We start from the raw sequence: 16,902 nt of genomic DNA, 5'->3' as shown, positions 1-16,902 counted from the left end.
TGCCACGGTCCTGTGCTTAACCTTCTTGCCAAGTGCGCCTGGTACCTGTTGTCGTTTGTTGGATGCTATCTTGGCGTTGGGCCCTGCTGCTGGGGGGCGAGCTGTGTCTTACTTGATAGGCTTGAGAAGGATTGTAAAGGAAAGATAATAAACGTAGCCTCGAAGGCCAAGCATGTGCTGCCAGTTCCTCTTCTTCCCCTATACTAAAACAGACTGTGAATGGTTTTAGTAGGCTGTTCTAATCGCCTCAATATTTTCAGAGGACCTCCTATGAGTGGTATATTCCAAAAGGGATCCTGAAGACGGGTTGGATGAACAAACACCTGAATTTAGTTCCTGCACTTGTGGTGGTGTTCTATGAACTGGACTGGGATGAGCCACAATGGAAAGAGAAGCAGTCGGAATGTGCCACTCGGGTTGAAATTGTCAGGTAGTGCTCCATCTCCTTCGTAAGATGCTGTAAGCTATTGATGAAGTGTAAATTGTGGAGTTTTTATTGTGTTGTAAAACATTTAAGTATATGATCTTCTTATATGCAAATTAAGGAGATCTTGTTTTGCTTTTTAATATGCAACTAGAAGTAAAGGCACTTTTCTGTATGGCTTATTTGGTAAAGTACTTAAGTAAAAACAGCTTCTGAAGTGTTGTTTGCTAAACACAATATACTCAATTATTCTTTCCTATCTTATTGAGGGGGTGAACACCATGTTCTGTAGATGACGTGGCATATTGTCTTCAGTTTGATTTCTTATGTAGCGTGCTTTCATTGCTTCTGTGTAGACTGAAGTGGGACTTTTATCTGATAATTCACAAATACGAAGGGAAGCCTTAATGAGCTGTGTTATTTTTATTCTAGGCAAAGTTTACAAGGAAGAAATACAAAAGTTGCTGTGGTCTTGATTCAGAAAAAAACTCCATTACCTCCAGGTACTAGAAAGCTTTGTATGGAATTGCAGTGATCTCAGTTTTCAGAAAGGCTGACTGTAGTTTGTTGCATTAACTGCAGTTCATAGTCATCTGAACATAAAATACATTGAGGCTGCAGGGAGGTGCTGCTAAGTGCAGTTAAAAAATGTGTGAAACTTTCTTTCTTTGTTACTTACTCTCAGATCTGGCCCATCTCTTGATACTATGTATCAAAAATGGTTTGTTAATATAATGCCCTCAACAATGTGTTTTCATAGAAAGTTGTATTTTAAAGCTTACTTGAGATCAAGAAAAAATAAAAGCACTGAGAGCTGAGGGTAATTGCAGAAACCTTTAGTTGAACTCTGTATTAATCAATGAAACTTTGAAGCATAAGAGAAGACAGCTTGTGATTTTCATGCATGCATTCTCAGCTAGCATTGGGAATTGCTTTTGTGCTTGGTATGTTGTCGAGTATTCTTTGAGTACCATTTTTGAGTGAACTTGAGCAAAATGTGTGAATCTTCTTTCCACCCATCTGTGTTGCTTGCTACGTTTTTCCTCTCTGTGCAATAACTTTCATGGAAGAGGTAAATGCTGCAGAAGTCACATCTTGAATGATCCTTTCCTACACCAACTTTGGATGTGGTGGGGAAGTTGTTGTATTTCTCAGATGGCTGCTACTCTTCTCTGGATTTGAAGAAAATCCTATGTTATTTACGTAGGACTGACGAAGCCTTTTGATGTCAGGATCCAAAGTAGGGAATGTAGAGGAAAAACACAAATCAAAGTGGGGCTGTGAGACTTGATGTGTTTTAATCTTTTGTTTTTCTAGAACCACTGTTTCAGCTCTAGATGCATGCTTTGCAGTGTCAGGCAAGCAATTATTTTACTTAAGGTAGAGGATATTCAATTCTATGCGGCAGATCAGAAATTTAAACAAAGGAATAATCGTACTTACACCGTGGTGCTAGATAAACTACTCCTAGAAGGTTTGTGTAATGTGGTCCCTTGGATGAAGCATGTAATATTCAGAAAGAACTAAAAAGGAGTTTTTGTTATATTTTCTTGTACCTTGCACTGAGCGAGGCTTTGGAGGTCACTTTACATTGCAATACCACATAGTGTTACCTGTGATTTTCTCGCCTTCACTAGGGGAAGATGTTATTGCATCAGAGAGGGCAGCAGCTTTATGTAATGCTTGTGACCTTTCTGGAAAATCCCTCTTTGTGCTTCCACACACTGATCATCTTGTTGGCTATATTATAAGGTAAGTGACTGTAAATCACTGTTTTGCTCTGTGTGGCAATGGAGATGATGAGAGTTGATAGGTTGAGATGGTGGCTGTCTGGCATGCTTGCTGTAGAGCAGCAGTGTGTATTTCATCTGTTCATTGGAGTTCTTCCCGTTGTTCTGCAACTGATGAATCCACTGATCTCCCCTTTCTAAGTGGGGTTGAGTTATGATGTTGGAGATGTTACTCTGGGTTTCCAAAGAAATATCATTAAGTATCCCAAGATGTTCCCTCTTCGTGTCAGATAAAGGCAAAGCAGACTTTTCTACTTCTTTCATGGCTTTATCAGTGCTGATTGTGAATATTTTTTTCCCCTCAAAAGTTTTGCTAGTTGTAACTCTATCAGCAAATATTTGCACTTTTTTTCTCTTCCCCACCTCCACTTCCTGGCAGTATAGATATCTATTTCTATTTGTACTAAGTAGTATTTTTCTGGGTGCAAATACTATCTTTGTCTTTTCTTTACATTATCACACTTTTTATTTTAATATATACAGAGTGTATTGCCTAAAAAAAAAAAAAAAAAAAAACAAAAAAAAAAAACACAGGGAAGAGAGTCTAAAAACACAAGCTCAAACCAAGGCAATTCATTACTGTCTCCAGCTTTTTGAAGGCATGGCTATATTGTTAGGGATTAAAAGCTCTTTATACTCAACTTCTTTTTAAAAATGTTTATATATTCATGTACAGAGTTTCTGATTCTAGTTGTATTGACATCTTTTGTAAGATATTTTATTATATATTATATAATATTATGTATTATTTAATATCTTTTGTAAGATATTCTTATTTTTGAAGAAAAGACTTCCCTTTTCTCTGTGGGCTGATCTGTCTTATACAGCTGCTATATGGTACTAACATAAGTATGCTAGGCAATTTATCATGCTTTCCTTTTATTTTGTCTGAACTCATAGTCGTTCAGTGCTCTGTTCCTTTGTTTCCATCCCCATCCTCTCTGTTGTATGACGAGTAGAACATGAGTTGTGATCTCCTTTGGCCTGTAGTCGTCCTTTGTCAGCAAACTCACAGGTTTGGTACTTCCTTTATTCTCTACCTGTGGCCCTGCTATTGAATGCATTTCTCTTCTGTTCTCTTGCTCTCTGTTTTCTCTTGCTCTGGTTGATTTTACTCTTTGTCCTGATTGCGCAGCATATACTTCTTAGGTCCTCTTTCACCTTGTACTGTATTCAGTGCTCTTGGCCTCTTTGTTTCTCTTCTTTCCCTGTGACTTGTCATTAGGCTCTTTATCTTGTGGACACGAGTTTGACCATCATTTTTATAACCCAGGTAGCTGCTGATTGGATAGAATGAGGAAACATAGTCTGTGCCTTCATAATCTTCTTGCCCTTTATAACATTTTGCCTTCCATTCCTCCCTCTCCCATCTAGCCCAAACAAGAAAAGTTTTGACCTCCTTATCTCTGCAAGGTTTGCTTGCTCTAACTGAGGGATCTCCATTTTCTATTGCCTTGCAAAATCCTGACGGTTTATCAATGGACTTTCTCACCTTAAATATCAGATTGTTGTACTAGAAATCAATACATGAGGCTCTCAGTGCTACTTTGTTTTGTGCTACATATCCGTGAGGTTTTGTGTGAAGAGTTTTCATCTGTGTGCACTTACTGTGTGCTACTTACAGAAGATTATAGTAATATTTTAAGCTATTTCTGCCAACCTTAGCATAAGCTTGATTTAAAGTAACTTACTCAGAAGTTATTCTGATTCCTTTTATATGAGAGAAACTTAGTGAAACTTATGAGCAACTTTGTTGCAGGTTGGAAAATGCATTCTATGAGCATGCACAGACTTACTATTATACAGAAATACGAAGAGTCAAATCTCATAAGGAATTCTTGAACAAAACCACTCACCAGGTAATGTTACTCCATTTTTTGCAGTATTATGCAAGTTGAACTGCATGTTGAAACAGGAAAATAAAGGCTGTTTTTTGCTTCAACATTTTTATTCTGCTCCTTGCCCCCATCCAATTTGAGTCCTTATGTCTTGGTGTAGAAAGTTTAATTGGCTTTTGTTTTCTGTAAGATAAACTTAGATTTTGATTGGTTTTGCTGCGGTTTTTGTCTTCCTTGCATCTTAAAGAAAGAATCATAGCCCAAAAACAAAGTTCTCCGATTTCCAAAGGACAAACTTTGGAAAATCTAAATCTACATGATTTAACCAATTTGAATGTAGTATCTTAACAAGCTGTGGGAAGTTATGTCCTTACCAGCTTCAAACTTGAACTCGGCTTGATGTTTAGCTTTTGCTTTTTAATTGTCAAATATGTACTTAAGTGCACAACTGCTGTTGAGGTTGCCAGCCTCCCTCTTTCTCTCTTGGAAGCTGGGATCCAACAGTCATGTTCTGAACCAACATGTTGAAATTCTTGGGTGATACAAAGCTTCTCTCCTTTTCCTGGGTGAGAAGCTTAGTGTAGATTCAGTCTGTTGGAAGACTGATTGCTACTGTGTCATGCTGGTACAGAGAACTAGGAAATAATTGCACAGGCAGTCTTTGAAGCCAGTGGCTCTGTTCTGTAAACCTCTGAAACTATCAACTGTATCTGATTTGTAGTTAAAAGACATGTTCAGATGATTGTGAATGATGTATGCTGGTTGTGTTTTGCAGCTTCTATTTGTTAGACACCAGTTCAAAATAGCATTCTTCAGTGAGCTGAAACAGGATACGCAGAATGCTCTCAAGTAAGGCTTGTGTAGTCTTCCCCCATCCTCTCACCCCTAAATTATCAGTCTATAGCTTAGCATTAGATACTTTCTCAAATGCAAAATTAGTTAAATGTGTAAGTAAGGGATACCTTCTTAATTGGAAAGGACACTGTTTTCTGTTGTACGTAATCATGTTCTTGAATTGTATTATCTTGTATAAATTAACTCTAATTTAAGTATTTATACTTAGAAATTACAGGACTGCATATAATCTTGTACATGAACTAAGGGCTCATGAAACAAACATGCTGGAAATCAAGACCATGGCAGGATTTATAAACTACAAGGTAACAAATGTTTGTTTCATCTTTGACAGCCTGTACTGTAAATAAGTAAATAATTTAATTAGTTAGTGCATCTTTAATGTGTAAATCTTTTAGTGTTCTGTTTTGTGGGGTTTTTGTTTGTTTTGTTAGGAGGTAGTTTAGAAACAGCCATCAATGGGATACAAGTTACACTCAGACTTGTAAAGACTGAATTCCACACAAAAAGATCCTTAACTGAAGATGAATGTCTGGAAGATTTACAGTTAATTTGATATGCTGTCATCTTGAAGACTGAACACCTTTAACTCCTTTTTGCAGGGGGCATGAAAATAAGAGTTACTTGTTTCTTGAGTATTTGTTATAAACTGAAATCACGGTAGTTTAGTTATTCCTTGTTTGGAGGAGAAAGCCCCTTTAAAATCCTTTAAGAATCAGATCATACTTTGTTGACATTCTAGGGGGTTTTAAGTAAGGCAGTACTGTTAGACCATTTTAAATGATCCTGAGGTTGGGCTCCATCATATTCTACCATCCTTCTTGAAATGACTGCAGGCTTCAAAGTTAATGTTCTTTCTAGTGACTCTGCAGCTCCATCCTGAATTGGCTGAATTTTCTTCCATTGGTTAATTTGAAGGAGAAGGGAACAAAGATAACATTAGATGTAACAGAGAACCACATGGCTTCAGGTTTCATTTTACATCTGTTTTTCTTCCTCTATTTCCTGTGCTATTTGAACTCTTCAGAAATACGTTAAGTTAGTATAGTTTGTGTTTTTTTGTTTCTTCTAGATCTGTCGCCTCTGTTTTCAACACAATACTCCACTGGATGCAATTGCTCAGTTTAGGAAACATATAGACTTATGCAAGAAAAAAATAGGAAGTGCTGAACTGGCTTTTGAACATGCTGCCTGGATGTCTAAACAGTATGTTTTTGCTTAGTAATGTTTGTTTTGCCTCCTATGTATAACTTTCTGAAGCTCACTGTTTTGTCTGGGTAAGATACATTCATGTAAGAAAGAAGTGCGCTTGTTCATAAAGGCTGTGTGCTTTGATTTTGTTTTGGATTGATTATCATCACCTTTTCATGGAGAAAGAACAGGGTATGACAGAAATGCAGCTGTAGAAATTAAATGCAAAAGTTCAGAGAAATGTTGTCTGTCTTAAGACTAACCAGAACTTTTAGCTGAAATGCCCCTTCTGGTTCATATTGCTGTTCTGTACCTAGACTTAACTATAAAAATCTTCTTATAGGTTTCAGGCTTTTGGTGACTTGTTTGATGAAGCAATTAAGCTGGGCTTGACAGCAATTCAGACTCAGAATCCAGGTTTCTACTACCAGCAAGCTGCCTACTACGCTCAGGAGCGGAAACAACTAGCAAGTATGCTTTGTAACCATGATGTAAGTTGGGAAGGGAAAAATTGCTTTGCAGGTAACAAAGTAGTGAATTAGCTAATGTCATATTCTCAAATTGTAGCAGAATATTCTGTAGTATATGTTAACAAAAAAAGAAAAATTATTTGTTTTCAAATGCTTACTAGCAATTACATTTTATTTGGTAAGATTAGTCATGAACAAATGAATTAGTATTTTTCTTACTACAAATTATTTTGATATGTCTAACATAGTTAAAATATCTTTGGGTGTGTAAAACCTTACTGTTTTATTTTTCCAGTATACTTCTCTATACTTACACAGTAGTATTTTTATAGAAGTGGACTGCCAGCTTAAGTTTTAAAGCAAACTCCTTTTGTGTGCCTGTGTACTGAAGCATCAAATCACTTTTAATGCTTTAAAATAAAATATAACCTGTTTTTATGACCATATTTGCTTAACTTACAGTCCTCTGTGGTATATCCCAACCCGGATCCCTTGGAAACACAGACTGGAGTGCTTGACTTCTATGGGCAGAGACCATGGCGGCAGGGAACATTAAGTACGTTTTAGTGTCTTGTATCTGTTGAGTTCTGGCACACACTTGGACTCACTGACACTACCAACTAACTTAACAGGCATAAGCACACAATCCCTTTTCCACAGAGTGAGATATAGGGCTGAGAACTCACTGTTGTGTTAGTTGGTGATGTGACATTCAATGTCATATCACCAGATGTCAACTGAAAGATCAGTAAATGTTTGATCTCTCTAACAAATGTAAAAAAGAATGTCAGGCTTTTGCAGAATCAGATGTTCAGCAAAACTGCTTAGGCCATACTGAAGTGCTGCTGCTGTTTCTATTGCTGACTTGTAATTAGTGTACTGCAGTGAATGTATTCCTGGGAAAGAGACAGTGGAGAACTGTCAAAAGTAACAGTCTTCCTGAATTGAATTGCTGTAAATTCATCATGCCATTGGTTCTTGTCAGCTGTAGATATTTTTTCTCTGGAAAACTTATGATTTTTTTTTTAATTAGTTTGAGAGGATATCATGATTAGATTTTCTTCTAAGAAGGGAATTTGTTTTTCTTGCTAAAGTAGTAGTTCTATCTGGAGTTCAAACATTCATATTTATTCATGCACATATATAAATATATGCATAATAAATATGAATATATTTATATATTATATATATGTTTATGGTTGACTCATTTTTTTTTTAGCTGCCTTCCTTTTCTTCCTGGCTGTGTTGTCTCCTATTCTTTATTCCTCTATGTCTTTTGGACATTGTAACTTTTTCACTGTCCTCTTCTAAAGATTTTGTTTCCTGTTCTGTAAGTACTTGAGTATGACCTGTTCTACCTTCAAAGTGTTACTGTTTAAAAATGTTGAAGTCTACTGCCAAGGTTAAACAGTTTAAGATGAAGAGAAACTTTACCTGCTAAGCTGTTTATGATTCTGGGTTCAGGCAAGGGTGTGGAGTCTCTTGGAATGAGCTTGAATTATTACTTGAGATAATATAGGAAAGGAGCTGCAATTTGTTTTAACGTGTGCTAAATATTAATAAATGCAGTGTAAAGACTTGGTTATCTTACTCAAAAACAGGAAAACATAGTAGCTTCAGGCCACTTCTTTTAAACAAAATGGGAGCTATTTCATCCAGACTTTGTCTTCTAGAACAAGGGAGATGAGTTCTTAAGTCCTTAGTGTTTATCCATCTCCTAGGAAACGGAATGTTTAAGGATTTGAGTGTGTCTGCACTGGACCTTGTATTAGATGTCTCACCACAAAAATAGTTCCCTTTGGGTCTGAAGACAAAACTCCAGTGTCATGGATTTTTCACTGTCTTATGCAGGCTTTGACCTTTCTGATCCTGAAAAGGAGAAGATGGGGATTTTATCTCTCCAGCTGAAAGAGAAAAGTGTCCTTCACTCAGTAAGTCTTATTCTATTGAAGTCTTTTCTGACATAACTCTAACACTAAATATATAACAATATTAATTTTATCTGTCAGGAGCTAATAATTACCCTGTTGAGTAATGCTGTTGCGCAGTTCAAGAAATACAAATGTCCAAGAATGAAAAGTCATTTGAGTGAGTATAAATAATCAGATGCATCTCTTAAATTCACTTTGCAAAGACTTTCAGCATCAGTGTGATTACATCTTCTTGTTTGTTTTTTTAAACAGTGGTTCAGATGGGTGAAGAATATTACTTTGCTAAAGATTACGCCAAAGCTTTGAAGTAAGTACCTTCCCTGATTGCTTCTTTTACACATTACTTTTCTCATTGAGATGTCCTGTCTTACTGATGTGGTGTAATATTGAAAGCTTATCTGAGATGCTGCTAGTACCTGGATTTAATCAAAGCATGAGCTTTCAAATGTATCAACTCAATTTCTACTGAAGAAAGCAAAGCAGCTGTGAGAAGTCAGTTGCTAGAATAGGACAGCTTCCAATGTAAATTGTGGTTGAAAATTACATTTTTGGCTGGGTCTTCATTATTGCTTTACTTCTGGCTCACTGACAGTACTGTCTCACTCCCCCAGGAATTATTTCTAAATTGAATTAATACAGAGTAAAGACTTTGAAGTTACAGAATTAAAAAAAAAAAGGAAAAAAACATAACTGGACTTAACTTTTGTTTTAAGATAAATAGCAGAAAGATTTCCTTTTGGTGTCATTTTCTTATTAATGGCTACAGAGCTGGGAAAGTTTAGCACTGAGGTGTACAGCTTTTCTGAAGGTGTCTTGTTTAGTTCCTTAACTTTGTTTTAAGGGGAAACAGCCAAGATCATATTAAGTTGGAGCTCCTCAATGTTTCTTTTATTATGTTTCAAAGATCGCATATTCTAAAGAGTATGTTTGAGATGGAAGAAATGCTTAGTGTTGTTATTAGCTAATTGGAAGCTACGAAAAGGAAATAATAGGGTGGGATAAACAGATCAATTTGTATCAAACCAGATTTTTGTGTGAACAAGGATGAATTTTAAACAGGCACTCCTTTGTGGTTAGGTGTGCAGAAACTGTTTTTAAGCCAAATCCTTTCTCTGCATTGTGAGTACTAAGTGAGAATTGCTCAGTGTTAAAGCTATAGTATGATGTATACAGGTTTGACTGATAAAGATTTGTATATGTTGGCTGGAGATCCTTGAAACCCTTGAAGGGAGCTGGACATGGAAGGAAGAATAAATATCTCAACATGAGGAATGTTAAGATTCCTCAGTTTGGAAAGGGCTTTTCTGTGTCTTTGGTTTGATTTCCTGGTAGCTTGTAGCGCACCCAGCACTGGAGTATTTCTAATAGTGTTGGACTATGGCTTGTCTGTTCAGTTATTTTATTTCTTCTTTGTGTAAAGACAAGTGAGTCTTCCTATTTTCTTGTGAAAATTATTCTAGCCTGAGGTAGAAGTTTCATGCAGTGTATTTCTTTACAGTAACTTTTACTAGAATACATGCTTCCATATACATGTAGTTGACTTGGATTTAATCTAGTGTTTGTTTAACACACAAAAAAATCTTTACTACATGATAACAAATGAGTGTCATAAGATACCGGAGTGTATAACTTGTTTTTCCCTCTCAATTTTAATACTTTTCAGGCTGCTAGACTATGTTATGTGTGAATATCGCAGTGAAGGGTGGTGGACTCTTCTCACTTCCATACTGACGACAGCTCTCAAGTGTTCATATCTGATGGCCCAGATAAAGGATTATATAACGTACTCTTTGGAACTATTGGGTAGAGGTACTGTGTTCAGAAATGTACTCAGTTTGCCTATGTAGAAAAATTGAAGTACATATGTGCATGGAAGTCTGACAAATCATTGTCAGATACAGTGCTTACATTGCTTTGTATTAAACTGCAGAAGGGTGTGTATATAGGTAAATATATGCCTGTGCTGATTTCTGATCTTATATGCAGGAAACTGAGTTTTCAGGCTCTTCTATCATAGCAGCCTTCCAGTAAGTAAAGGAGACCTGCAGGAAAGATGGGGAAGTTCCCATTTTCAGGGAATGTAGTGATAAGACAGGAGGTAAAGGTTTTAAACTAATAGAGACTAACTCTAAAGCACAGAGCTTTGCTTCAGACTGGCAGTTGTGTTGCTAAAATTCTTATTAATAATAGAAAATCCCTGAGTTCTGCTGATGAGGGTGTGAAATTTAATATTGCTAAAAGGAAAAGTGTTTTCCACTAAGTAACAAAGCCCAGCGCTTTACTTCCTGGTCTTCAAAATCACAAATATGCTCATCAAATCTTTTACTGGAATTCTGCTGGTTAAAATATGCATACAGTATCTTTTAAGGAAAAAAGTGTGGCTTAAGGTAGCTACTTGGTAGCTGGTTTTTATAATAGCTGCTACTTGACATTGCAGAAATAACCCTTGCATACCCTGATTTGCCAACTAATACCAATTTGAGGTTATGTGTCGTAGAAATGTTTTCTCATCTTCTGTTAGCTGGACATGCTATCCTGCTTTATATTAAGGAATAATCATTAAAACAAAACTACCTTTATTTGTTTTTCAAGGCATGACCACTTATTTTTTAATTTGTCTATTTCTCCTCTGATCATGCCTTGAGCTGCTGTTTTCTAATCTTATCCAGATTTCGTTGTACTTTTCAGATGTATTTGTTCTCTATTTCACCTGTTTTTAAATAAAAATAACAAGAAGCTGTAGATATTCTTATCAAGGGAAAATCCCAATAAATGTTATGAAATGCTGGTCTAACCAAACAATATTTTACTTTCACTAATGAAAATAAGTGAAAGCACTTCAAATGGAGGAACTTATGAAAACCAAAGTACTTCATGAATGCACATTAAATCTGGCAGGCAGGATTTATTTTTCAGAATATTTTTTCCAAAATCCAAGTAAAAAGAAATGTTTATTTTAAAGTTTAAAATAAGTAGTAAAATAACATGCTTCTGTGTTGTAATCCTTGGTTGTTTTGTTTGCTAGCATCTACTCTTAAGGATGATCAGAAATCTCGGATAGAGAAAAATCTGATAAAAGTTCTAATGGTAAGTCATAAATCCCCTACTACCCTTTCATGTCTTCTTAAGAAGGGGGTCAGTGTTTGGTAACCTATTTTTTTTTAAAATTGTTTATAACCTTCTATCTGGATACAGAATGAGAGCCCTGATCCCGAACCTGATTGTGATGCTGCTGCTGTGAAAGCATCACAAAAGTTGTGGTCTGATCGAGTTTCTTTGGCAGGCAGTAATGTTTTTACAATAGAAGTCCAAGATTTCATACCATTTGGTAAGTAATGAGTCTTCCAGCAAATTTACAGAAAGTTTTAAAAAAATAAAAGTGAGTAGTTATCTTTGAAATAACTAATTAGGAGAAAATATACACTGTATTTTAAAGATAGCAAAAATATAAACCTTGCCTGCACTACTGTTCTTCATCTAAGTGACTAAGAAACAGTGGGGGGACCAGTGATCTCTTATTCTCAATGTAGACTACTGGAAAAGAATTGTTCTGAGCTTCATGCATTGTGGATGGTAAAATCCTCTTGGTTTCCAGCTGTGACCATCTGTGCCTTTGTACATGATGGAAGTAGTAAACTTTTTTTTTGACAGACTTCTGCTCTTGTGTGCTTTGAAATAAAACTCAGGGAAGAACAGAAAGTGTTCAAAGGACTGCCTTCCATGGGAACAGGGCATGAAGAGAGCATTACCTGCAAAAGTGTAGTTAGGTGTCCAGGTTTTGTTTTTCTGCTCAGTATCTGCTTCTGTTCCCCACTGCAGCGGTTTCAACCAAGTGCTGAAAAGTAGCTTTCTCTGACAGTGCCAGTAGCCAAATCTACTTCACATCTTCATAAATGCAGAACAATTCTTTTCTATAATTGTTAGGGGAAAGAGTGCTTCTGGAATTAAGTGGTGTAGTTTAACAACATTTTTCTTGTATTCTAGTGCAATGCAAAGCAAAATTCCTCGCTCCGAGTTTTCATGTTGATGTCCCTGTGCAGTTTGATATTTACTTAAGAGCTGATTGTCCTCATCCTATCAGGTTTTCTAAGCTCTGCATCAGTTTCAATAACCAGGTAATCACATTTTCATTCTGACTTAATGAGAGAAACTTACGATAAGAGAAGTAGTAAGACCGTTAGTCTTTTCAGCCAAAAAAAAATTTGGAAGTGCCTTTCCAAAACCTATTTTAGAAGTTCAGTTGGAAAGATGTCTTTTTGCATTATCTCTTTTGACTACTATACTGATATTATGTTAACTTTCCAAATCCAGTTTGAATAGTTACAGTATCTCTGTTCTTCTGTGAAACTGTTCAAAATTATCCTTCTGAAACTTTAATGTCTTATTTCTTGTGATGTTTTTGCATAAAGTTACATTAGTGAATATCATGAATGCTTTTTCACAAGAAATTGCACGGTGATGTACCTGCTGACCTAGCTTCAGTAGTGAGAGACATTAAGAACCATTATAGCTTTATCCAATAACACAGAGCATTAATATCTGCTATGTTACTGTTATTCTCTACAAATGTCTCGAGTCTGTAACTGCTAATGTTATTCACCCTTCCTTCCACTGTAGGATTACAACCAATACTGTGTGGTAGAAGAAGCTTATCAAAAAAGTGATATTCTAGAGCAGTCGTCACAAGGAACAATGTGCTTAGTGCCTGGTAAAACGAGGAAGTTCACGTTCAAGTTTGTTGCAAAAACTGAAGATGTAGGAAAGAAGATTGAGGTTTGTCAATTTATTGTACACCTTTCATACTGATCTTTATGAAGAACTCAAAACTGCAAACCTACCTCTATAATCTCACACTGGTTATGACTGACACTGCAGTTTCAAATGATTGAACTTTGTTCTTGAAACCAAATGTCAAAAGCAAGTATAAAATTTCTATTGAAAATACCAAGACAAACACAAAAAACTTAAGTATTACTTCAGGTTTTTAAAATGTGCAATACATCATTCTTGCTTTTTTAAGAAAAGTGTGTGTGTGTGTATGTATATATATACTTACACATAACTATGGAGAATAAAAAACTGTAAAATACTACATTACACACTTGAGCCTGGATGCTTTTCCACTACAGTTTTTATTAAATAAAAACTTTGTGATGATGAGGTGGTGTGACTTCAGTCTGCAAAACCACTGGAAGCATTTTGGTGATATACAAATTACAATTAAAATGCTTATGTTAAAAGGCTGTTTCTACAATCACAGAAACATAGAATGGCCTGGGTTGAAAAGGAACTCAAAGATCATCTAGTTTCACCCCACCTCCCCCCCACTCCACACCCCCCCACTATAGGCAGAGTCGCCAGGCTCTAAACCAGGCTGCCCAGAGCCACATCCAGCCTGGCCTTGGATGCCTCCAGGGGATGGGACATCCATGGCCTCTCTGGGCAACCTGGTCCAGTGCGTTGCCACACTCTGTGTGGAAAAGCTTCCTCCTAATATCCAACCTAAAACTCCCCTGTCTTAGTTTAAAAAAAAAAAAACAAACAAAACATTCCCCCTTGTCTTATCACTATCAGCCCATGCGAACAGTCGTTTCCCCCTCCTGTTTATACACTCCCTTCAAATACTGGAAGGATCACAATGAGTTATCTCAAGCCACAACACTGGAAAGCTAACAGTGTGTTCAAATTTCCATCTATCAGATCACCTCTGTGGATTTGATCTTGGGTAGTGAATCTGGCCGATGCGTGATTCTGAACTGGCGTGGAGGAGGTGGAGATGCTGCTTCATCTCAAGAAGCATTGCAAGCAGCACGTTCCTTCAAGCGGAGACCTAAGCTCCCGGATAATGAAGTTCATTGGGACAGTTTGGCTATTCAAGCAAGCACAATGTAAGTAAAAATTTAAACTTACCATTAAGTCTTCTGTGAAGTCCTTATCACTGTCTAGAAGAAGATTGTGTACTTGTTGGGACTTCTTTAGTGTGAACTTAATATATCTTTGCATAACTGGAGTAAGCTAGATATTATCTTAATTCTTTATGACTTCTGATCTTTCAGATAGCTAGAGATACAGATAAACTTTGATCTCTCATCATGCCAATATGCTTTAGTTCTTCCTCTCACCTAACTCTGTTGGGCAGACTTTTAATGTTTTTGTGCAAACCAGGAGCCATCATACTTACAAAAATGCATGCACAAGGAATCTTTTGTTGGAAAACCAATAATAAGTAGGCTAACACTAACTAGGTCTATTCAAAAGAATTAAATCAGATTGCTGTTGGTGGGGACGCTTCCTTATTTTCTGGCAGGAAAAATCTGAACTATTAATGTTCTCTTGTGGGCTTTCAGTCAGTATTTTTAAAGTTGTCGCCATCATGCTGCTTCTCAGTAATATTGTCTCCTAGTTGAATAGCCCTGTAGTTGTTAGAACTCTCTGAACAATGGGCTGTTTCAATCTCTTTTAAACTAGGCTTAAACTCATTATTTAAGAAACGTACAATAACTGAGTCTTTTCTCTTTAAAGGATTATTTCTAGAGTGCCAAACATTTCTGTTCAGCTTCGTCATGAACCTCCTGCCCTGACTAATGAAATGTACTGTTTGGTTGTGACTATCGAGTCACATGAGGAGACAGTTGCCAAAGATGTTAAGCTTACTGCAGGTTTAAAGCCAGGTATTTCAGGTTATTTTCTTTAATCCAGCAGTATCCTAATAGATTCTTTGTTTTTTTTTCCTGCAATGAGGAGAACTATAGTAAATGGTTCTCCTGTAGTAATTAAGGGCTGAGCCAAGGTGAGTGTTGGGAATGATGAGAACAGTGATAAGGAAGGCTAACAGTCTCATTCAGTTATGGTTGTCTCAACCTCTGCTTGTCAGTAGTGTTGCATTCTCAAAAGACTGGTGTTAGAAGTGTGAAAGAGAGCATGGAAGCTTTGGTATTCTTTCCTAATCCCTTACTTAATTTGCTCAGTATCTAAATTTTTATTTTCCCACAAGATTTTTCATTTATTTATTTTCTTGCTGAGGGGTAAGCATAAGACCAATCTTGATGAACATGTTAGAAGAATAGGTGTATGCGAGTTTTCTTCTTTCCCCACTACCCTTCCCTCCTCTTCCTCCTCCCCTTCACCCTCCCTCTCCCCACAAAGTCTGGGGTACAGTGAAGACGACAATATTCCTTTTAGTGAGAAGGAAACTATACAAATATTGTTCCAGTTAGCTGGGTACAGCTATTACTGGCAGATTTCAAAATGTGAAGACTAAATGTGTATTATGAGTATGCCTATCTGTGGTTATCATAAAAGGCAAAAATATTTTCTTAAGGTACTAGCATATAGGATGCAATGTGTGCTTTGAAAGAGTACTACATTCCCTTTTGAGTCAGTGGAGTGTTCTTTAAACTTAGTTGATGTTTGGGCTTGGTTCCTAAAGCAGTGGGTAACAATTGGTCTTTCATTTTTTTCCCCTTCCCTCTCCCCTTTGAACTTGAATCCTAACACTTGATACACTTGATAACTTGGTCGTTATGAGCTTGCTGATTTTGCAGTAAGAGCAATTGGAATTTGACACTTCATTTATAGCGAAGATAGTATATTTTCTGCAGCTGAAATTTTTTTGCAAGATGTGACTTATTTTGCTTTGAAATTTATCCAATGTGATTGCAGTAATGTTGTTCTTCAGACAAGGGTCGACTAGAATAAGTGTCATTTAAGGTCTGTGCATTTTTGCCACCTGTTTTCAGTGCAGATATGGAAGAACAATTTTAAAAGGATTTAAAACCATTAAGTTGTACTTTTGAAAATATAACGATCACAAAACTGTGAAACTTAAATTTTTTCACATAAAACAAAGAAAAGCTTGGATCACATAGTTGTGGTCATGTTGTGTTTTATGTATGGTAGGGAGTACGTGGATAGGATTTCTTGTTTTTTTTCTGGCCTAAACAAAATGGGGAAAAAAACTGCAGGATGTGAACCCTGTGTTTTAAAAAAAAAAAACTTAAGGTGCTGTCAGATCCCTTCAGTCTGTACTTCAGAAAGCTTCTGTCAACCAAATGACAAAGTTAATTTCTAGCATGTTTTCTGAGCTGAATGTCCTATTCTTAGTTATTGGTTATATGCTTCAGTGATTGTAAGTCTGTGTGGAGATGTATAGATATGTAAGCCTGTCTTTAATCCTAGGGCAAGATGCCAACTTGACTCAGAAAACTCAAGTGACTCTTCGAGGAACAGACACATGTGATGACTCCTTTCCTGCACTGCTTCCTGATATCCCTGTAGGAGATCTGCAACCAGGGGAAAAGGTTGTAAGCTTTCACCTTATTTCTGTATCACACTTAAGAAAATGGGGATCAAGACTTTCATAACATATTTAGTTTCCACTCTACGAGCTGTTAAATGAGATAC

At 36.6% G+C, this 16,902-nt stretch overlaps 1 protein-coding gene across 2 annotated transcripts in view; it reads left to right on the top strand.

Moving 5' to 3' along the window:
* The window catches only part of TRAPPC11 (trafficking protein particle complex subunit 11), a 34,487-nt gene that overhangs the window by 686 nt on the left and 16,899 nt on the right, over positions 1-16,902 (top strand). For both annotated transcript variants that reach the window (XM_090138897.1, XM_031607441.2), the window contains exons 2-21: positions 261-430; positions 857-927; positions 2,062-2,176; positions 3,974-4,073; positions 4,828-4,901; positions 5,116-5,212; positions 5,980-6,113; positions 6,442-6,589; positions 7,031-7,124; positions 8,420-8,499; positions 8,578-8,656; positions 8,752-8,806; positions 10,163-10,308; positions 11,525-11,586; positions 11,695-11,827; positions 12,484-12,614; positions 13,117-13,272; positions 14,200-14,387; positions 15,022-15,170; positions 16,678-16,799. In XM_090138897.1, coding sequence (XP_089995023.1) covers positions 261-430; positions 857-927; positions 2,062-2,176; positions 3,974-4,073; positions 4,828-4,901; positions 5,116-5,212; positions 5,980-6,113; positions 6,442-6,589; positions 7,031-7,124; positions 8,420-8,499; positions 8,578-8,656; positions 8,752-8,806; positions 10,163-10,308; positions 11,525-11,586; positions 11,695-11,827; positions 12,484-12,614; positions 13,117-13,272; positions 14,200-14,387; positions 15,022-15,170; positions 16,678-16,799 — 2,304 coding nt within the window. The remainder of the gene's footprint in view (positions 1-260; positions 431-856; positions 928-2,061; positions 2,177-3,973; positions 4,074-4,827; positions 4,902-5,115; positions 5,213-5,979; positions 6,114-6,441; positions 6,590-7,030; positions 7,125-8,419; positions 8,500-8,577; positions 8,657-8,751; positions 8,807-10,162; positions 10,309-11,524; positions 11,587-11,694; positions 11,828-12,483; positions 12,615-13,116; positions 13,273-14,199; positions 14,388-15,021; positions 15,171-16,677; positions 16,800-16,902) is intronic.

This window comes from Phasianus colchicus, chromosome 4, assembly GCF_987193195.1.
Source record: "Phasianus colchicus chromosome 4, bPhaCol1.hap1.1, whole genome shotgun sequence".
Lineage (NCBI taxonomy): Eukaryota > Metazoa > Chordata > Aves > Galliformes > Phasianidae > Phasianus > Phasianus colchicus.
Note: the sequence above shows the minus strand (reverse complement) of the source record. Positions and strands in the feature narration are given on the sequence as shown.